The sequence below is a fragment of the Eptatretus burgeri genome, unplaced genomic scaffold, assembly GCF_056783735.1.
Source record: "Eptatretus burgeri isolate ZD-2024b unplaced genomic scaffold, Ebu_testis_v1 Ebu_testis_scaffold_3157, whole genome shotgun sequence".
NCBI lineage: Eukaryota > Metazoa > Chordata > Myxini > Myxiniformes > Myxinidae > Eptatretus > Eptatretus burgeri.
In genome coordinates this window covers 223,085-245,441 of record NW_028225105.1, presented here as the reverse complement: position 1 = coordinate 245,441, position 22,357 = coordinate 223,085, and the positions used below count along the sequence as shown (strand labels likewise).

At 48.4% G+C, this 22,357-nt stretch overlaps 2 protein-coding genes across 15 annotated transcripts in view; both read left to right on the top strand.

Moving 5' to 3' along the window:
- Positions 1 to 20,252, top strand: part of LOC147006664 (uncharacterized) — a 99,514-nt gene extending 79,262 nt beyond the window's left edge. For all 14 annotated transcript variants that reach the window (XM_085868187.1, XM_085868181.1, XM_085868183.1 and 11 more), the window contains one exon: positions 13,208 to 20,252. In XM_085868187.1, coding sequence (XP_085724313.1) covers positions 13,608 to 18,245 — 4,638 coding nt within the window. In that variant the 5' untranslated portion in view covers positions 13,208 to 13,607 and the 3' untranslated portion in view covers positions 18,246 to 20,252. The remainder of the gene's footprint in view (positions 1 to 13,207) is intronic.
- The window catches only part of LOC147006662 (uncharacterized), a 138,952-nt gene that overhangs the window by 44,296 nt on the left and 72,299 nt on the right, over positions 1 to 22,357 (top strand). The gene's annotated exons all lie outside the window — the stretch shown is intronic.

The following is a 22,357-nucleotide window of genomic DNA, read 5'->3' as shown; positions in this document are numbered from 1 at the left end:
GTCCGTCCGTCCGTCCGTTCCTGTCCGCACTCTAATTCCCAAAGTTTTCAACTTTCACGTTTCATATTTGGTACATAGGTACAGACTGTGGAGATGGCGTGTCGTGACATAGGTTCGTCATCTAAAGTGGTTTCCATGGCAACCAGGATGCTGTTTTCCATGCAGTAGCACAATTCTGCATATAACTTCTTGTTAATAATGTGGCAGTGAGGTGTTTTTCATCATGTGGGAGTGAGGTGTTTTTAATACCACAGCAGTGAGGTGTTTCTAATACCATGGCAGTGAGGAGGTGTTTTTCATCATGTGGCAGTGAGGTGTTTTTCATCATGTATCAGTGAGATGTTTTTATATATGCCCAATATACATATTGTTGCGGATTCGCGCCCGCCGGCGTGCGAGCGGCCACGTAACTCGAATCGCGGCACGTCGCCCACCGGACGGACAATCCCGTCGTGACCCTCTCGGACTAACGCCGGGAACTAGTCACGGGTGGACCTTTCGGCCTCACCACGATCGTGCCAACCGGCCCCCCGCGTGGGATAGGGTTGCTCGCCAAATTAGACCTACCGAAGTACCCACACGGAGGGTAGACCGGGCGATCGCACCTCTCCGCAGGTCGACTTCGGACACGGGCCACTTTAAGCGACCCGTTCCGTACTATCGGGATAACCGAGCGGTGTTATCGTCGGCCTCGACGGTTCGATTAATTATCGGGCGTTTTAGCCCACGACCAACCCTTTACGTGAAGTAAGATGGAGATTCAATAAAGGAAAAGACGAAGCGAAACGGGAAACAGTTCAACATGAAGCACATTTATTTCGCGATGAACGGAAAGCACACATATACAATTACACCAAAAGCAAATGTAAAAGAAGAAGAAACACAATAATACACAAAAAGCAAATGCAACAATGCAGATCTAACCGACGACCGAGCACACGGCAACACTTATACAGTTTTACTTCACAGACGGCGCCGACAACACATACACTCAAAGCAAAAGAAAAGGACCACCCTCAAGGATGAGGGGGGTAGGCGGGCCTGGGGCCGAGACCGCGTCGGGCCTACCCGTCTGATGATGAGCCGCAAAATGGCGCTGGCACCCCGACTCCGCGGTCCTCGCTGGGACTGCCTGGTATGGGGTGGGAACGGGGCCCCCTTCTCGCACTATCTCAGCGCGGGGGGAAACAGGAGGGGGTTGTTGATGCTCGGGGGGGGGTGGATATCTCCTTGTCTCGGGTCCCGCGACGAGCGTCTCCACCACGACTTCGGTCGCGCCGCCGGCCTCTCCCTCTGCAGCTCCCCGACTCCGACACGAGCACCCCCTCGACCGCCTTCGCCGCCGCCACCTCTCCACAGCTCCGTCCAACCGCCCTCTCCGTCTCCTCTCTTGACTCGTCCCAACTCTTCACTGGCTCCGAACTCTTCACTCTCTCCTCTCCGAACTCTTAACTTCTTTTCCCAACTCCACCGACTGCCAACTCTTAACTGCCTTGACTGACGAACGCGGCCCCTTATATGCCCCGTGGCCTCGCTCCTTCACCTTCGACCCTTTACCTCCGACCCTTCACCTCTAACTGGCTCCCCATTGGACCGAGGAAAAGTGGGCGTGAATGCTTTTTGATCCATGAATTTGCAGATAGCGACCACACTCCAACGCCCCTGGAGGCGGGGCCAAATCGCCCCACGCTCGCCGATAGGACGGAACAGAAGTGGGCGTGAGTCGTTTTTGATCCGTTTTCTTCGGAAAGGCCGGCGCTTTTGCACCCCTGCTCGGTGCGCGCCCTGCACGAGTCCAGTATCGGTGCCCACAAGCGGCGTGGGAATGACGGTGATGCGATGGTTGCGAGGGCGAGTTGTGACGGTAAAGGTCGTGGCTGTTGTTGTGAAGCGGCGTTGCGGTTGGTGGTTGTTGTGTGATGGCTGTTGAGACGTGGTTGGTGGTGGTAGTAATGGCGGCTGGTCCAAAATAAAGATAGTAAAAGAAAAACGGCTATCTAGAAGGGTCGCAGCCCGCATGAATGACATTTATTCCCTCTAAACAACGGGTTTGGGCCTAACTACACATATACTTACAGAGATATCTCACCTAAGGGACCTGAATGGTGGTTTGCGAATTTCGTCAACCACAACACTACCCCCTCACCTTTTTACAGACTCGTCCCGAGTCGTCAAATTTTCGTGTGCCATCATGTGTAGTTTTCCCCGAGTACATTTTACCTACGGATCCCTGAGTGCGACATTCATGGTATTCGTGTCCCCAAAATAAATAACCTGAGGGCTGAGTAACTACCTAAACAAACTCACTCACACGGACGACTTAAATAAAATTGCCGGCGCTAAGACAAACATGCCGGGGGCGCACTCATATTTACAGTACATCTTAACCTTAACTTACAAATTTTACACTAAACCATGGCCCAGGATCAATGAACTCTGCAAAAAGAAAGCAGTTAGCAGGGAGCCAGGCTGCTCGCATGCAGTCTCTGGCTCAAACAATGCAGGTGACAGGGAACGTGGCCGGCTGCTCACACGCAGTCCAAGGCCTTCCCTTTTTAAAATGAACCCAGTGAACCACAACGGTGCATGGGCTGCACAAACGCAGTCTCCGTGCCAGCTCAAGTGGCACACGCAATGAACACAACGAATGGATGAATGGATGGACGCAAACACGGTGCACGAGCCGCCACTGCAGGGCCCGTGTTGTAGCTGCCAACAGGGCAGTTCTCGCAGCTTGCAAACTGTTGCTTTCTGATCCTGGCGCACATGGAAATGAACAGGGGGGGGGGGGGCAAAGCAAAATTGAACGGGCCTGGTGAACAGGGGCAGTGGACATGGCATGGCAAAGGCAGCAGGCAAACACAGCCCGCAGAAGAAGGCCGCTGCAGGCAAACACAGCCGGCAGATGAACTGGCCGGCACAGGCCCTGCAGAAAACAGCTGCAGACGATCCGGCCGGTACAGGCCTTGCAGCAAAACAACAGCTGCCGATGAAGTTGGCCGGCCTCTGCCTTGCAGCAACGCAGCCAGCAGATGAAGCTGGCCAGCCTTTGCCGTTCAGTGGAGGTTGGTGGAGGGAGTGCGGTGGTGCTGGCCACTCGGAAGGCGGGCTGGGACCTACCCTACGGTCTCCCTCCCAACCTATCGCCTTTGCCTGTCACTGTCTATACCCACTCCCTTAATTTGTCAAACCCCAATTTAGCCCCAACCTTTTTTTTTATTTTTACTTCCCCACTATAAGTCGTCCCCTAACCCCCTTTATCGTCTTTGTTCGGCTAACCTATCCTGTCACCTAGCCTACTCCCAACCCCTACGTTCCCTTCCCGGAGGGGAACAAGGGAGAGCTAGCGTCCTGTGCCGAGGCCCAATTCAAGCGTCAGGATGGCCTCCCCAGACTTCAGCGATCTATAACCAAAGTGAGTCCAGCGGCCCACAACGAGAGCGAGGGGATGGATGGTGCGGAGGGGTACACTTCCTAATCTACCCTAACCATTTAACTGTTAAACTACCCCGTGGCTTTCAACAAGCGCCTCGCGCTTAAACTATTGGTTCTAACAACCCAGATTCCCGTCGCCTGTGTTGGTGTCCTCACAATTTCGGGCCTCGCCCCCCAATTTTCTTCCCGTGCCCTCACACGGTCTCATGGCTGGGACGCGTGGCTCCCTTTGGCAGGCACGACCCTCTGCCGAATCTCCAGCTATGGCACCCCCGGGCACTACACTGCCTCCGAGCCTACCAGCTCCCTAAACACCGGGGAGTGCCCCCCATGGCACCTCCCCTGAAACGCACACGTGGAAGGCTGGCTTCCCGGGCCCCTTTCCGAGGGTCACCCGTGCCCACAACACTGCCCACGCGGCTAATGGCGCCCCGGGCCTCCGCACCAAGCAGACGCACCCGTGCCCACTACGCTACCCCGGCCCCCCATGGGCCCTTGGCCTACCGCGGCCGACTAGCCTGGTGGTCCAAAATAAAGATAGTAAAAGAAAAACGGCTATCTAGAAGGGTCGCAGCCCGCATGAATGACATTTATTCCCTCTAAACAATGGGTTTGGGCCTAACTACACATATACTTACAGAGATATCTCACCTAAAGGACCTGAATGGTGGTTTGCGAATTTTGTCAACCACAACAATATTTTGATAATGTGGCAGTGAGGTGTTTTTAATTATGTTGCTGGGAGGTGTTTTTAATAATGTGGGGGTGAGGTGTTTCTTAATAATGTTTTCTTAAAGTTGGAAAAATCACTCGTGTGATCGGCTGTGTAAAATGGTTGTTTTTCCCGCATCATGTTTTTATTTTAAGAGGCAGCTCCATGAAATTTTAACACATGATCGAGAATCTCCTGCTGAATCTAGAAAGTGTTCAATCGTTCTTGTAGCTAATATATTGATCATGATATGAGGGAAAATGTGTCCATTTTAGGGGTCTGAATACCATGTTGCTGAGAGGTGTTTTTAATAATGTGGCAGTGAGTTTTGTCATCTAAAGTGGTTGCCATGGCCACCAGGATGCTGTTTTCCATGTGGTAGCACAATTCTGTATATACCTTCTTGTTAATAATGTGGCAATGAGGTGTTTTTAATCATGTGGGAGTGAGGTGTTTTTAGCTTGCCTGTTCGAGGAACAGAGAGCTCTTGCGATACCCCCGGCGTGAGCATCAGCATCAGCGTCAGCATGAGCGTGAAAATGTTAAAGTGTTTGGTGCAAGTTATTTAGAACCTTGCCATTCATTTAATACTAGTACGGGCCCGTAGGGGCGGGCCCGTAGGTTCGTAAACGACGACTGGATTGGGGCATTATTTCAATTAGATTGGACCAACCTTATCATAAATTGCCTTAACTTGGGAAACACCTGGGAAACATACTCAGGTCCCAGGCGTCAATTTTGACGTCATATCAAACGAAGAAGAATTGTGACGCCCCCTCTCTCTCGCCCCCCCTCGCTCCCCCTCTAGTCTCGCCCCTCCTCTCTCCCCCCTCCTCTCTCGCACCCACTTTGACCCCCCTCTCTCGCCCCCTCCTCTCGCACCCACTTTGACCCCCCTCTCTCGCCCCCTCCTCTCTCCCCTCTCTTGAATTGTGACGCCCCCTCTCTCTCTCTCACCCCCTCTCTCCCCCTCTCTCTCGCCCATCTCTCTCGCCCCCATCTCATCCCCCCCTCTCCCGTCCCCCTTTCTCGCAGATATTGGTCGACAGATAAATGGCCGTAATTTGGGAACCGCTCGTCCGATTAATATCAAACCTTGAAAAGGCACATCCGCGGGTTCCCAGCAATATTCCTGGCAAGTTTCAATCAGATCGGACCGTCAATCGTGCAAAAAAAATAAATAAACATTACTTGTGACGTCATTTGTGATGTCGTAGCAATCTAGTCTTATCATTGGTTGACAGTAAATGGCCGTAACTTGGGAACCGCTTTTCCGATTAATATCAAACCTTGAAAAGGCACATCCGTGGGTCCCCAGAAATATTCCTGGCAAGTTTCAATCAGATCGGACCGTCAATCGTGCAATAAATAAATAAATAAATAAATAAGCATTAATTGTGACGTCATCCGTGAGGTCATAGCACCCTGTCTTGTCATTGGTTGACAGATAAATGGCCGTAACTTGGGAACCGCTCGTCCAATTGACATCAAACCTCGAAAAGGCACATCTGCTGGGCCCCGGCAATATTCCTGCCAAGTTTCAATCAGATCGGACCGGCGGTCGTCGAGAAACGGCGGTCGCAGACAAACAGACACACACACACACACACACACACACACACACACACACACACACACACACACACACACACACACACACAGATTGCTGGAATTATAGACAGATGCTGTCATCATTATTCTGAGAAAAAAATGGCATGATAAGGTGGAACGACACTTCAGCTGCCACATATACTCTAAGAAAAAAATAAGAGGAAGCATTGTGACGTCATTCGTGATGTCATAGCACCATGTCCTGTCTGGTTGACAGACAATATATAGGTCGTTATTGGTTGACAGACATTGGTCATTGTATAACGTTATTCTTTTTATTTAATTATTGTGCTATTATTGTGAACTGCCAATTACTGTGCAATTATTATTATTATTAATATGCTGTTATCATTATTCAGAGAAAAAAAATTGGCTGAAAAGGTGGAACGACACTTCAGCTGCCATATATACACCTTTTCAACACTGAAAAAGGCAATAAAATGGCCGTAACTTGGGAACCGCTCGTCCGATTGACATCAAACCTCGAAAAGGCACATCTGCGAGCCCCGGCAATATTGTTGGCAAGTTTCAATCAGATCGGACCGGTGGTCGTCGAGAAACGGCGGTCGCAGACAAACAGACAGACAGACACACACAGAGATTGCTGGAATTATAGATAGATTGTGCTATTATTGTGTACTGCCAATTATTGTGCTGTTATTATTATTAATATGCTGTTTTCATTATTCTGAGAAAAAAATGGCATGATAAGGTGAGAAGGTGGAACGACACTTCAGCTGCTATATATACACCTTTCCAACACTGAAAAATGCAATAAAATAGCCGTAACTTGGGAACCACTCGTCCTATTGACATCAAACCTCGAAAAGGCACATCCGCGGGTCCCCGTCAATATTCCTGGCAAGTTTCAATGAGATCGGACCGACGGTCGTCGAGAAACGTCGGTCGCAGACAAACAGACAGACAGACACACAGAGATTGCTGGAATTATAGATAGATTGTGCTATTATTGTGTACTGCCAATTATTGTGCTATTATTATTATTATTATTATTAATATGCTGTTGTCATTATTCTGAGAAAAAAATGGCATGATAAGGTGAGAAGGTGGAACGACACTTCAGCTGCTATATATACACCTTTCCAACACTGAAAAATGCAATAAAATAGCCGTAACTTGGGAACCGCTCGTCCTATTGACATCAAACCTTGAAAAGGCACATCTGTGGGGCCCTGGAAATATTCCTGGCAAGTTTCAATCAGATCGGACCGGCGGTGGTCGTGAAACGGCGATCGCAGACAAACAGACAGACAGACACACACACAGAGATTGCTGGAGTTATAGATAGATGTGCACGAGGATGCTGATATTTGGCATGAGGGTTCCTTTGGGGTATATTATTGATGTCGTGAAGTTGAAATTAAAAAATAATTTCAAATGTTTGAAATTTTTGACCTGTTTTGAACTCAACTTTTTTGAAGCACATCAACGTTAAAGTTTTTGGTGCAAGTTATTTAGAAGCTTGCCATTCAATTAATATGTGTACAAGGATGTTGATATTTGGCATGGAGGTTCCTTTGGGGTTTATTATTGATGGAGTTAAGTTGAAATTAAAAAATAATTTCAATTTATTTTAATTTTTGACCTGTTTTGAACTTAACTTTATTGTGGCACATCAAAGTTAAAGTTTTTTCCTTTCTGTTGTTTTTGTCACCGACACTATTTTTTACTGATTACAACATACAAATACATTTACTGCTTTAATATTGTTACGTTTGAGGGGGGGGTATGCATTCAAAGGGTAATTAGGATGTTTAATTAATTATGCCATGCTGTTCGAGTTTACCAGGATCTCGATGTAATAAGTAGCAATTCAGTGGTGATAAGTTGTCTAGTAAATGTCCATTTCTTCAAGGGGGAAATGATAATTGTCACGTAATTAGATAGGGATACGGGATAGGGTAAGTGTGTCTGAGTAAACCCCTTTTAGTATTCTCTGGAGGCTTGCCGTGACGTCACAGGACAATGCTGCGGATGGCTCCGCCCCGTGATCACGATTGGCGGAAGGCGACGGCGCAGGGCCAATAAAACGGCTCAATTGGAAGTGACGAGGACGGGAGGATAAAAAGGCTCTGTTCAGGGAAAAGGTGAAGAGGAAGAAGATCGGGACAAAAAGCTGTTCTGGTGGAGGTTGTTGTGCTGGGAGCGTGCTTTTTGTTGGGCTGTTTTCGATCCTGGTTTCATCGTGTCTTGTCGCCTTGCTGAGCCTCGTGCCTCACCTCGGTTGGCTCTGGGGTTCTGCTGGCTTGGAGTACAGGGTCGAACGGCGGGCGGACCTGCCTCCCTCTCCTGCTCGCAATTTGGCGCCAGAACTGGTTCCCTGGCAGCTGTGAGCGGACTTGGGCCAAGACCAGGAGGTCGACAGCACCACGGTTTCTCCTGCCCCCCTGACGAGAGCAAGGCCAGCTCGTCCAACGCCAATCCAGGGACTATTGCGTCCACACCACGGGCCAGCCTGACCACCAGGACCAGCTACGTTTTGTGTGTGTGTGTGTGTGTGTGTGTGTGTGTGTGTGTGTGTGTGTGTGTGTGTGTGTGTGTGTGTGTGTGTGTGTGTGTGTGTACCTGGCGCCTTAGAGGGTTTGAGATTTGTATATTCATTGGAATTGTCTGTGTTTTCCCCACGCCCAAACCCACACCACCATCCCGTCGAATCGCCCCGGGTCCCTCTTCTTGCCGAGTCTTGTTATTTCTGGTTAGAAAAATAAACATTATCAACTCAGTGAAAAGCGACTCGTGCCACCTTCCTCGTCCCGTTTGCGGTAGAGCGATTAGAACCGCCATCTTTGGGTTATAAATAAATAAACCGCCTCCATCGTTTCGGCTCATTGTACGTTGCCGGGACTGTTCAAGTCCCGTGGACGTCACATTGGTGTCAGGAGTGTGATGTTCGAACCCCTCTAAATTATATTTGGTATCGGGAGAATATACCAGTACTGAAATCTCGCCACGAATTGGAATATAAAATTACTACAGGAAAGCGCGCGAGCGTGGGAAAATATTGGCGGGATTTTTCATATTAAAATTAATTGGCGGCAAACGGGACTTCTGCACCATGGCGGATGTGCAGATGTTTGAGGAGGAAGGCCACGTGTCTGGCAGCAAGTCGGGGGAAGAAGGGAGAGACGGGGGTAGGATTGAAACCTCCCCCATTCCAAGCGTGAACCATGCTTCATCGCCCGTAATGGGGCCGGCAGCGCCGGAAACCGGTGCGATGACGATCCAGACAATGTTGGAACGTTTAATAGCAGACATGACAGTACAAATAGCAAATAAATTCGTGACACAGAGGGCAGAAATGACGGCAGAAATGGCAAATCAATTCGTGACACAGAGGGCAGAAATGACAGATCAATTGGGGGTAATAACGGAACAGTTGGGTGCACGGATTGATTTAATGAGGGATGAATTGGGGGAAAAGATGGAGAAAATGAAAACTGAGATGCAGGAGTATGTGGATGTTCAATTGGGGGAAATACAAAGTAAATTCGAGGATAGATTGGAGGAAACAAAGGTAGAAATTACATGGGAGGGGGAAAATATACAGTTAAAATTGGTAGATAAAATTGATGCAACGAACATTCGGGTTGATAAAGTGGATGAAAGCATGGAACGTCATCGTGCCTGTGTGGATGCTCGTATGCAGCTGCAAGTTGAAGAGTGGGGAGAGCTGAGGAAGCAAGGGATGAATTTGGCGGAGGAGGTAAAAGGATTGGAGGCTCGTTTGGACGAACAAGATAAAATTATGAGCCAAGATGAAGTCTTGGATAAAGGCCTGGTGGAGCCGTCTTTTGTTGTTTGTTGAGTTGTCCGGGTTTGTTGAGGAGCAGCTACAAACTCGCGACGGAGCCTTGGAGGAGGTTGTGCGGGCCCAGAAGATCCTGCGGGAAGAGGTGAATCGGTCCATTCAACGTTTGGAACAGGAGGCAAAATTGACCCATGAGACCCTCACCACAAAACATCTTTGGCCACAGTGGGCTCCGAAATTGGATACGCAGCCACAAGGGTGTTTGATCCCTGGGCTGGATTCGGACAAGGGAGAAACTGAGAAGCGGGCCACCGTAAAAGTGATCCCCCTGGTAAATTTTGACGGGTCAGGGAGCCTTGAAGCTTTTCTGACGCAATTTGAGTGTATTTCCCGACTAAACGGGTGGAATGAGCGGGAACGTACAGGGAATTTGGTGGCAACGTTGCGGGGACCAGCCGCAGATGTGTTAAACGTGATCGCGGAGGGATGTTGACCAGCTCCCACATTTGCGAGGCGTTGAGCCGTCGGTTTGGGTTCGCGGCGAACTGTGGTCTGGTGCGGGCCCAGCTCCAGCACCGCAGATTAAAGCCGGGTGAGACAGTACAGGAGCTGGCACAGGACATTTGCCAATCAGTCAGGATCGCGTATCGGGACCTAACAGTGGAGGCGTGGGACAGACTGGCACTCGAGAAATTTTTAGCTGCTCTTCCTGACCCTGAGGTCCGAGCACTGGTGGAGTTACAGGATCCACCCACCGTGCACCGTGCGGCCGAATGCGCGGCCAGGCTGGCCTCGTGGAGTCGGCCGGGTCGGGTGCCCGAGAGGCCATTGGTGACGATTCGACAGGCAGAGATTCATGATCAGGGAGGGTGGCTGGGAGAAATTGGCATTACCCAAATGTTTCAGGAAATTTGCCAGAAACTGTCAAGTTTGATAAAGGGTAATCCGGTAGTTAGTGCGCCAAAGCGGCGGGGTCCAGCCCAGCCAATAGAGCAATTCGATTATGGGCGAGGGGGTCCGGAACCGGAAGAGACATTTCACAGATACCCACGGGGGCCTTTTATGGGGAGTTGTTTCTGGTGCGGGCGAAGAGGACACATGCAATGATATTGCCGGTACCCGGCGATGGAGGGACCCTCCAATAGACTTTTAGACTCGGAGAGGGTGAATCCTCCTGCTGAACCGCCAGGTCTATCCGAGCTGCCCTTACCTCGGTCGAGTCCGGAGATCAATGTCAGGGGTTGGGGAAACTAGATCGGCTGAGCATATTGGGCCATTCTCGGCTGGTGAGATTGTGGCGAAGTGCCCTCCTTTGGTGATAAGAGTAAATTGTGGGAAAATTGGCATGGGTTTGTAAGTTCTGCTGGGTTTTAGAGTGACAATAGGGACAGTGGGTAATTGGTAACAAAGCGGGCACGAGTGGCTGTCCAATGGCTGGTGCGTGGATCGGGTGAGGAGAAGTGCTGTTTGAGTTGTTTTCAGTTAATAAGTGAACTGTATGGTGCACACACTTATTTTTATTAGACGTGGTGTGGTAACAGGGAAGGTCATGGTCGGTGAAGTGTTAGAAATGCAGGTGTCACATGTAAGGCCGATGAGGTGGGGGGAGTCATGTGGGTTTTGTGGGTGGGGATGATGTGCTTGTCCACAGGGATTGCTGAGGCTCACGGTGAGCGGGAATTGCGACCCCCTTCAAGGAGATTCACCCCTGGTGGCTGCTTGTGACAGTGTCTGGAGGCAACTGGGAGAGGGTCTGGTTGGGCGACCAAGGTGGGTAGGACCTTGGCGACCCAGGAGGGCCAGAGGAGCCAGTGAGACCCCTTCCAGTGTGTTCTACGGGGTTAGAGCTGATGGCTACCAGGGGGGTTACGTCTGAGGGGAGGGGTATGCATTCAAGGGGTAATTAGGATGTTTAATTAGGTATGCCATGCTGTTCGACTTGTACCAGGATCTCGATGTAATAAGTAGAAATTCAGTGGTGATAAGTTGTCTCGTAAATGTCCATTTCTTTCAGGGGCAAATGATAATTGTCACGTAATTAGGGAGACGGGTTACGGTAAGTGTGTACGCGTATCCCCTTTTCGTATTCTCTGTCGGCTTGCCGTGACATAACAGGATAGTGCTGCGGATGGCTCCGCCCCTTGATCACAATTGGCGGAAGGCGACGGCAGAGGGCCAATAAAAGGGCTCGATTGGAAGTGAAGAGGACTCGAGTATAAAAAGGTTCTGTTTGGGAGAAGAAGAGGAAGAAGAGTCATAAAAAGAAAGCGTCTGGGCGAGGCTGTTGGTCTCTGAGCGCGCTCTCTCGTTGCGCTGGTTCGTTCCTCGATTCGTCGTGTCTCGTGGCCTTGCTGTGCCTCGTGCCTCACCTCGGTTGGCTCTGGAGTTCTGCTGGCTCGGAGTACGGGACCGAACGGCGGGCGGACCTGCCTCCCTCTCCTGCTCGCATCTTGGCGCTAGAACTGGCTCCCTGGTGGCTGTGAGCGGTCTTGGGCCTACACCAGGAGGGCGACACCACCAGGAACAGCACCACGGTGGCTGGTTGGAACTCACAGGCCGGAAACCGCGGTTCTGCGCGGAAGGGCTGACGGAACCTCGGCACCACCGTGTCTCCTGCCCTTGACTGGCGCGACACCAGCTCGTCCGGCACCAATCCAGTGACTGTTACGTCGACACCACGGGCGAGCCTGACCACCAGCTACGTTTTGTGTGTGCGTGTGTGTGTGTGTACCTGGCGCCTTATTTGTATATCCATTGGAATTGTTTGTGTTTTCCCCACACCCGAACCCACACAACCTCCCGTCGAATCGCCCCAGATCACTCCTCTTGCCGAGTCTTATTATCGCTCTGGTTAGAGAAATAAACATTATTAACTCAGTGAAAAGCGACTCGTGCCACCTTCCTCGTCCCGTTTGCTGGAGAACGATTAAAACCGCCATCTTTGGGTTATAAAAAAATAAACCGCCTCCATCGTTTCGGCTCATTCTTCGTTGGCGGGACTGTTCAAGTCCCGTGGACGTCACAGTATTAAAAAGCACCAGTTCACCACTTGCTTGATGTGTACCAAATTTCGTAAATATATCTTGAGGGGATTTGGAGTTAAGGTCCGGAAAAGAAATGTGACGGACGGACGTACGGATGGCCATACGGACGGACGGAATCCACTTCTATATCCCTCGCCAACTTAGTTGGTGCAGACACATTCTTACGGTGAAGGGCATGGCCGCGGCTTTTACAGGCGGCCGTGGCTTGGATTAACTTCAGGAATAGAGAAAAAGTGAAGGAATAAAGTTGTAGATATAATCATGCCAATCGGTGAGATCGACACAACGCACATTGCCCCGTTTGTCCCATGAGACAAGAGGGAAGGGACTACCTGTCCGTATATTCATGGAATAACTGTCTGGGGACCACTGTATGGTTGATGCCATCGCTTTGGAGGCATGCGGTTCTGGAAACCGCAACAATATTTTTGTCTAATTTATCGTTTCCCTTACTTTCTGTTTTACGTGGTTTTCCGTGGTGTGGAAGAATACCTTTTTATCCCTTTATAACCCTCTTACTACCTTTTTTAATACAGTAATGACAAAACAGTTCTTATCTCGATCAGAAATTTGTTTTTGATGTTATTTTGTTGACTCACCTGACACTTGGATACCTTGAATTGCTTGGTCCTTCAGGAGAGGTGACGGAGCCAGCAGGAATCGGTCCAAGATTATCCTGCAACCCGAGCACATCTTTAAAAACCAAGTCCCAGTCATCCAACATGTTCTGAACCCCCAGCAAGCTGTACTATGGAAAGAACTGATAAGCGAACAACACGAACAGAAACACGAACATTGAGGGGAGACATCCGCAGGCTGAACGCATACTCTCTCAATCTCAAAGCTACAGCCAGAAAATTGAACGGAAACACGATCTCTCAAAAATCCAATCTCTCAAAAAGCCTCAGACTTTGCAACAACTCTTTCTCTACCAGGTGCCTCTCAGCCAACTCAACCGCCAGGTGCACTACCTGCTCTGAATCACCAGCTGTCCATACTCCGAGGTGAAGAGAGACATTTGGAATCTCAACGCAGAATGGAACGGATGTGCAAGGAAACCGAACAGAGACCACGGTCTTCCGACGAAAGACGCAGGCAAATTGAACAGGCAATCCAACAGAAAGCCTCAATGTTGCTCACAAAATGTGGAGACAATCCAAGTCCGCCTCCATCAGGTACGTCTCAGCAAAACCCAAGCAAAGGGAAACTTTCTGTTCTGAAAGATCAACCGCACAAACTCCGAGACGAAGAGAGACGTCAGCAAGATTTACAGACAGATGAAAAGAGACAAATGCAGATCAAACAGAAATGTGTGCAAATTGAACAGGCAATCCAAGACAAAACCTTCGTCTTGCCAACCGTGTATGAAGTCAATCCAAGCACCCCTCCACCAGGTACGTCACAGGTGAATAAATCCCCACGAACGCCATCTGTTCTGAAACACCAGCTGTCCAAACTCCCTCATGAAGAGAGACAGCAGGAATCCCACTGCAGAATGGCACTGATATGTAAGGAAGCCGAACAGAGACAACGGTCCTCGGATGAAAAACGCCGGCGAATTGAACTGGAAATCCCACAGAAAGCCTTAATCTTGCACACAAAATACGGAGTCAATCCAAGTACTCCTCTTCCAGGTACGTCTCAGGCAAACACCTCCTCACTTTCACCATTTGTTTTGAAGCACCAGGTGTCCAAACTCCCTTGTGAAGAAAGACAACATGAATCTCAATGCAGAGTGGAACAGATGTGCGAGGAAACCGAACAGAGACCACAGTCCTTTGATGAAAAACGTCCGGAAATTGAACAGGAAATCCAAGAGAAAGCCTCAATCTTGCTCGAAAAATACGGGGCCATTCAAATTAGTCTTTTTCCAGGAACGTCTCAGGGAAACCCCTCCTCACTTTCACAATTTGTTCTGAAACACGAGTTGTCCAAACTGCCTCATCAAGAGAGACAACAGCAATCTCAATGCAGAATGGAAGAGACGTGCAAGGAGACCGAACAGAGACGACAGAGCGCCGATGAAATACGCCGTCAAATATATCAGGAAATCCAACAGAACGCCTCAATCGTGCGTGGAGAATACGGAGTCAATCCAAGTAGTCCTCCACCAGGTAGGTCTCAGGGAAACACCTTCTCACTTCCACAATTTGTACTGAAACACGAGTTGTCCAAACTCTATTGTGAAGGGAGACAAGAATTTCAATGCAGAATGGAACAGATGAGCAAGAAAACCAACCAGAGATCACGGAACTCCGATGGAAAACGCCGGGAAATTCAACAGCAAATCCAAGAGAAAACCTCATTGTTGCACACAAAATACGGGGTCATTCCAAGTCCTCCTCTACCAGGTACGTCGCAGGCAAACACCTCCTCAATCACAATATCTGTTCTGCAACGCCAACTATCCAAACTCAAATATATTGAGAGACATCAGAAACATCAACACACAGAGGAACTGAGAATGAAGAAAGTCGAACAGACAGCACAACAGTCCTCCGTTGAACAACGCCGGGAATTTGAACAGGAAATCCAAGAGAAAACTTCATTGTTGCACAAAAAATACGGGGTCATTCCAAGTCATCCTCTACCAGGTACGTCGCAGGCAAACACATCCTCAATCACAATATCTGTTCTGCAACGCCATCTGTCCAAACTCAAAGATTTTGAGAGACATCAGAAATTTCAACACACAATGGAACTGAAAATGAAGAAAACCGAACAGAGAGCACAGTCCTCCGATGAACAACGTCAGGAAGTTGAACATGAAATCGAAGAGAAAACATCATTGTTGCACAAAAAATACGGGGTGAAGCCAAGTTTCCAGGCAGACAAAAGAAGACAAATGGTGATCGAAAAAAAATGCCTTGGAGTTGAAAATGCAATCCAAAAGGTAACCTTCACCTTGCAAACAAAATATGGAGTCAATCCAAGTGTTTCCTTTCCAGGTCCGTCTCAGAAAAACACAAGACAAGTGAAACTTTCTGTTCTGAAAGATCAACTGTGCAAATTCCAAGATGAAGTGAGACGTCAGAAAGATTTACAGGCAGACAAAAACAGACAAACACAGATCGAACAGAAATGTCTTGGAGTTGAACATGCAATCCGAGACACAACCTTCATCTTGCAAACAATATATGGAATCAATCCAAGTATTTCTTTTCCAGGTCCGTCTCAGCAAAACACAAGCGAAGTTAAACTTTCTGTAATGGAAGATCAACTGTGCAAACTCCAAGATGAAGTGAGTCGTCAGGAATATTTACAGAGCGACAAAAACAGACAAATACTGATTGAACAGAAGTGCCGTGGAGTTGAACAAGCAATCGGAGACGTAACCTTTGCCATGCAAACAAAATATGGAGTCAACCCAAGTGTTCCTCCACCAGGTCCATCTCAGCAAAGCACAAGCAAAGTTAAACTTTCCGCTCTGCAAGATCAACTGCGCAAACTCCAAGATGAAGTGAGACGTCAGGAAGAATTACAGATCGACAAAAAGAGACAAACACGGATTGAACAGAGATGCCATGGAGTTGAACAAGCAATCCGAGACGGAACCATTATCTTGCAAACAAAATATGGAATCAATCCAAGTATTTCATTACCAGGTCCGTCTCAGCAAAACACAGGCGAAGTTAAACTTTCTGCTCTTGAAGATCACCTGTGCAAACTCCAAGATGAAGTGAGACGTCAGGAAAATTTACAGGCAGACCAAAACAGAAAAACACAGATCAAACAGAAATATCTTGCAGTTGAACATGCAATCCGAGACGCAACCTTCATCTTGCAAACAATATATGGAGTCAATCCAAGTATTTCTTTTCCAGGTACGTCTCAGCAAAACACAAGCGAAGTTAAACTTTCTGTTATGGAAGATCAACTGTGCAAACTCCAAGATGAAGTGAGACGTCAGGAATATTTACAGAGCGACAAAAACAGACAAATACAGATTGAACAGAAATGCCGTGGAGTTGAACAAGCAATCGGAGACGGAACCTTTGCCATGCAAACAAAATATGGAGTCAACCCAAGTGTTCCTCCACCCGGTCCATCTCAGCAAAGCACAAGCAAAGTTAAACTTTCCACTATGCAAGATCAACTGCGCAAACTCCAAGATGAAGAGGGACGTCAGGAAGAATTACAGATCGACAAAAACAGACAAACACAGATTGAACAGAAATATCTTGCAGTTGAACATGCAATCCGAGATGCAACCTTCATCTTGCAAACGATACATGGAGTCAATCCAAGTATTTCTCTTCCAGGTCCGTCTCAGCAAAACACAAGCGAAGTTAAACTTTCTGTTCTTGAAGATCACCTGTGCAAACTCCAAGATGAAGTGAGGCGTCAGGACGATTTACAGGCAGACAAAAACAGACAAATGGAGATCGAACAAAAATATCTTGGAGTTCAACATGCAATCAAACAAGCAAGCTTCATCTTGCAAACACAATATGGAGTCAATCCAAGTATTTCTTTTCCAGGTACGTCTCAGCAAAATACAATTGAAGTTGAACTTTCTGTTATGGAAGATCACCTGTGCAAACTCCAATGTGAATTGAGATGTCAGCAACATTTACAGGCAGTCAAAAACAGACAAATGGAGATCGAACAGAAATGCCTTGGAGTTGAACATGCAATCAAACAAACAACCTTCATCTTGCAAACAAAATATGGAGTCAATCCAAGTTCTCCTCTTCCAGGTCCGTCTCAGCAAACCACAAGCCAAGTTAAACTTTCTGTTCTGGAAGATCAACTGTGCAAACTGCAAGATGAAGTGAGATGTCAGGAAGATTTACAGAAAGACAAATACAGACAAATGGAAATCGAACAGAAATGTCTTGGAGTTGAACATGCCATCAAACAAGCAACCTTCATCTTGCAAACAACATACGGAGTCAATCCAAGTATTTCTTTTCCAGGTCCGTCTCAGCAAAACACAATTGAAGTTAAACTTTCTGTTATGGAAGATCAACTGTGCAAACTCCAATATGAATTGAGACGTCAGCAACATTTACAGGCAGTCAAAAACAGACAAACACAGATCGAACAGAAATGTCTGCAAATTGAACAGGCAATCCAAGACAAAACCTTCGTCTTGCCAACCGTGTATGAAGTCAATCCAAGTACCCCTCCACCAGGTACATCTCAGGAAAATAAATCCCCACTTACACCATCTGTGCTGGAACACCAGGTGTCCAAAGTCCCCCATGAAGAGAGACAACAGGAATCTCAATGCAGAATGGAACTGATATGGAAGGAAACCGAACAGAGACCACAGTCCTCCATTGAAAAACGCCGGCGAATTGAACAGGCAATGAAACAGAAAACTTCAATGTTGCACACAAAATACGGGGTCAATCCAAGTCCTCCTCTACCAGGTACGTCTCGGGCAAACACTTCCCCACTGACACTACCTGTTCTGAAACACCAGCTACCTGAATTCGGAGGTGAAATGATCTTTCATGAATCTCTACGGAGAGACGAACAGAGACAAGAGAAAATCGGACAGACATCCAAGAAGATGGAACAAGGAATCCAACACAACATCTTCGTGAAAACAAAATATGAAGTCATCGAAGGAGGCGCTGGGACTACAGCGAGGTCTTGTTCCTCAAGGGAGGATCCGAGTGCCGAGTCACCTTTGAATCCGGACGCGGTGTCTCATTGGGTGTAAACCCCAAATGCTCTCTTCCCTCTCAACCAGATATAAAAGGATCAACCTCTCCAAGTTCACCACCGAAATAATCACCGTCACTGAAACCACCACCAATGTCTTCGCAGGAAGTCATAAATAATATAAATAGGGGAAGAGGTCGAATAGAATAAGGAGAAGAGGAAGGATCTAAAAAGAAAACGAGGTTGGGGGAGGGGGAGAGTGGGTGAGGTGTGGAGGAAGCGTGAATCAATACAAATACCTTTTTTAACAAGAGGAAACAGAAAACAGTTCTTATCAAGATGAGAAGTTTGTTTTTGATGTTATACTATTTACTCACCTGACACTTCTTTTAATTGCTCGGTCCTTCAGGACAGGTGATGGAGTCAGCAGGAAACTGACCAAGACGACCCCACAACCGAAGTGCATCTCAAGAAAACTAAGTCCCAGTTATCCAACATGTCCTGAAACACCAGCAATTTGTACTACGGACTGAACCGATCGGTGAACAACGCGAACATATTGAGAGGAGACATCGTCAGCCTGAACAGATACTCCCGCAAGCTCAACAGTCAACAACAACATCACCACCATTGACAGTGAAACCAACGAAAACACGATCAAGTCGAACTCTGGGCTGAACAAAGAAACCAGGAAGTGAAACTCCAGCAAAGGGAAGGGAAACACCAAGAAATCGAGATGTATGAATATCAAACATAGAGGTCCACATATCGAACAGACTCCTGCATATCGAACAGAGACGCTCACAAGTCGATATGCCTGAATATCGAACAGTTTGGATAGTTGATGACCATCGAGCAGGCAAGGTTGTGGTCAATCTGACGGGCAGGTTGGACAAGTGTGGAGTTATCAGCCCTCGCTTTGACGTTCAACTCAAAGACTCTGAGAAGTGGCAGAGAAACCTCCTGCCTTCTCGACAGTTTGGGATAGAAAGGAGAGTTTGGTTGGCGGGACGAGCGCTGAGCGGAGCTCTGGAGTCTGATTGCGGCTCGCTGGCGCCTGGTTCTATCATCGCCTCTCGCTGGTGCCTGGTTCTATCATCGCCTCTCACTAGTGCCTGGTTCTATCATCGCCTCTCGCTGGTGCCTTGTTCTATCATTGCCTCTCGCTGGTGCCTGGTTCTATCATCGCCTCTCGTTGGTGCCTTGTTCTATCATCGCCTCTCGCTGGCGCCTGGTTCTATCATCGCCTCTCGCTGGTGCCTGGTTTTATCATCGCCTCTCGCTCGCGCCTGGTTCTATCATCGCCTCTCGCTGGCGCCTGGTTATATCATCGCCTCTCGCTCGCGCCTGGTTCTATCATCGCCTCTCGCTGGCGCCTGGTTATATCATCGCCTCTCGCTGGTGCCTGGTTCTATCATCGTCTCTCGCTGGTTCCTGGTTCTATCATCGCCTCTCACTGGTGCCTGGTTCTATCATCGCCTCTCGCTGGTGCCTGGTTATATCATCGTCTCTCGCTGGTTCCTGGTTCTATCATCGCCTCTCACTGGTGCCTGGTTCTATCATCGCCTCTCGCTGGTGCCTGGTTCTATCATCGCCTCTCACTGGTGCCTGGTTCTATCATCGCCTCTCACTGGTGCCTGGTTCTATCATCGCCTCTCGCTGGTGCCTGGTTATATCATCGCCTCTCGCTGGTGCCTGGTTCTATCATCGCCTCTCACTGGTGCCTGGTTCTATCATCGCCTCTCACTGGTGCCTGGTTCTATCATCGCCTCTCACTGGTGCCTCGTTCTATCATCGCCTCTCGCTGGTGCCTGGTTCTTCGGACCGCATCTCGACGCCGGCCTGGTTCGCTTGTGTCAGCCAAACCACACGAGGTGGACAGGTCCATGTCCTTCTGGGTATCTGTGTGTGTCTGTCGGTGGGCCCGTCTTTAAGTAGTAAATTGTTAAGTGCCTTCGCCATACATTATTTGCCTTGCATCTCTTATTAGTCGTGATAACTCTGCCCTTACGTGCTTCCCTCCTTCCCCACCCACTGTTAATAAATACCCCATGTGTTAAATGTATCAGCTCGTTTTTGTGTTTCTTTTAGTGGATTTACACGGTGTGTGTTGGGGAATTAGAAAGGCCGTTGTTGCCGTAGTGGTGTGCATTTGGGACCGACGGAAGCTCGGTGACCATCCGCTCGGGTCAAGCGCGCATACGGTTCGTTCCGTACGAGTTCCATCGATGGTGTGAATATTCGGTAGCTCGCCAGGTGGGTTTAGATATTTTGCAGTCTGGCAAATAACCCTGTACCACGTGGTGGAATTATTGACGATTCACGGTCCGGAAAGGGACCCGTACCTCGGAGTTTTCCGAAAGGTTCGATCTAAATTCCGGGTGTTCGGCAGAGTCGACCCTCCTGTTGCACCTTGCGGTCGTGCTCGCAGCCGATACCCGGCCCACAACAATATATCGGGATATGGCTCTAATTTCATGTCTGGCATTGAGGACCTCCATCCATTGTTGGGAGAGCAGAAGCATATCCATGGTAAAGTAACCTGGTCTGAAACCAAATTGATGATCGGAAATCAGGCCATTGGAGAAGAGGAAGGATTTAATATCTGAAGTGATGATGGATTCCATAACTCTGCTGATGATTGGGAGAAGTCTGATTGGTCTGCAGTTGCAGGGATCTGTTTTGCACCTTTTTTGTGCAGGGCAGTGATGTTTGCTGATTTCCAAGCAGGTGGCAGATGACCTTGAGCAAATGAGAGGGTGAATAGAACAGAGAGAGGGTGAACAAGAGGAGATGAGCAGGTTTTTAGGACACGTGGGCTGATGCCTTCTGCACTGGTTGCAGAATCTGAGTCGAGGTTTGACAGCAAGCTCTCCACCTTGTCAGAAGAAAGGGACACAGAGTCCAGGAACAGTTGGGTGCGACTGGGTAACGTGGCTAGAGAAAGCGATGGGTTTTGGACACAAGACTTGGAAACAAACATAGAGTTTAGGCATTCAGCCGTTTTACGTGTGTTATCAGCAGTGTGGCCATTTGAGGTAAGGGAGAGAATAGACGGGGAACATACAACAGAAACAGACCGAACTCGACGCCTCCAGGACTTGGAGGAGGGAGACAGATTTGAGAGTTCAGACTTGAGATTTGAAAGATGTTTTCTGGCTCTCCTGAGGGAAGACACCCACTTGTTCCGAGCTTTATGGAAGGAACTGAGATTTCCCTCAGTTGGGTTTGCTTTCCATGATATGAGGCAAAGGCAAGTTCTTTCAGGACAACTGCCTCGCCACAAGCTTCAGTGAACCATGGGCAGGAGGAAGGGGAGGCCAACTGAAGACGAGAGGAGATATATCTGTGCACGAGAGAGAGAGAGCAACTTTCTTTGAAAGAATTCCCAGGATGAGTTGATATTGGAGAAAATAGAGATGGGAGACCAGTCTAGAAGTTTGATGGCTGCTTGGAGACCCTGCCAGACGGCTTGAGTGAAATGCCAGACTCGACGGCGCTGAGGTGGTTCTCTGATAACAGCCAGAGAGATGTCAACTTTGAGAAGGACGTGGTCAGAAGAACCGATTGGAGCGAAGGAAGAACAGCAGATATTTTCAGGGAAATTTGTCAAAGTCAGATCCAGAAGAGATGGAGGACAATTGGTTGAGATCCGGGTCAGGAAGTGGACCGATTGAGTCAGTTCCAATGAGTCGCAGAAGTTTTTTGCGTAAGTGCCATGACAGGTTAGAGAGGTACCCACACCTCGCCAACTGGCATGATGACAATTGAAGTCACCACATGTGAGGAAGAGAGAGTTTGGATGAGAAGATTGAAGTTGGTTCATGTTTTTGGTTAGTGAGGGGCAAATGGAGTCATCACTGTTTGGTGGACGGCACAATACACATATATACATGAGGTGGGAGTGAAGGGGAAGCTGCAGCCAGAGGTATTATTGGGGGTGTGAGGGAGAAAGTGCAGTGCATGGAGAGTGAGGAATCGTCTTTTATGAAGAGCAACTCCGCCGCCAGGAGGAGGCTCAGGTCTGTTATACCGGAGGAGGGAGTAACCAGGGAGAGATACGAGGGAGTCAGAGATATCTTGGAGGAGGAAAGTTTCTGAAAAGCAGATTATGTCTGGTTTGTCAGTGGCAACCTGTATGGAAAGATCTGTCAGGTTTGTCAGGAAAAG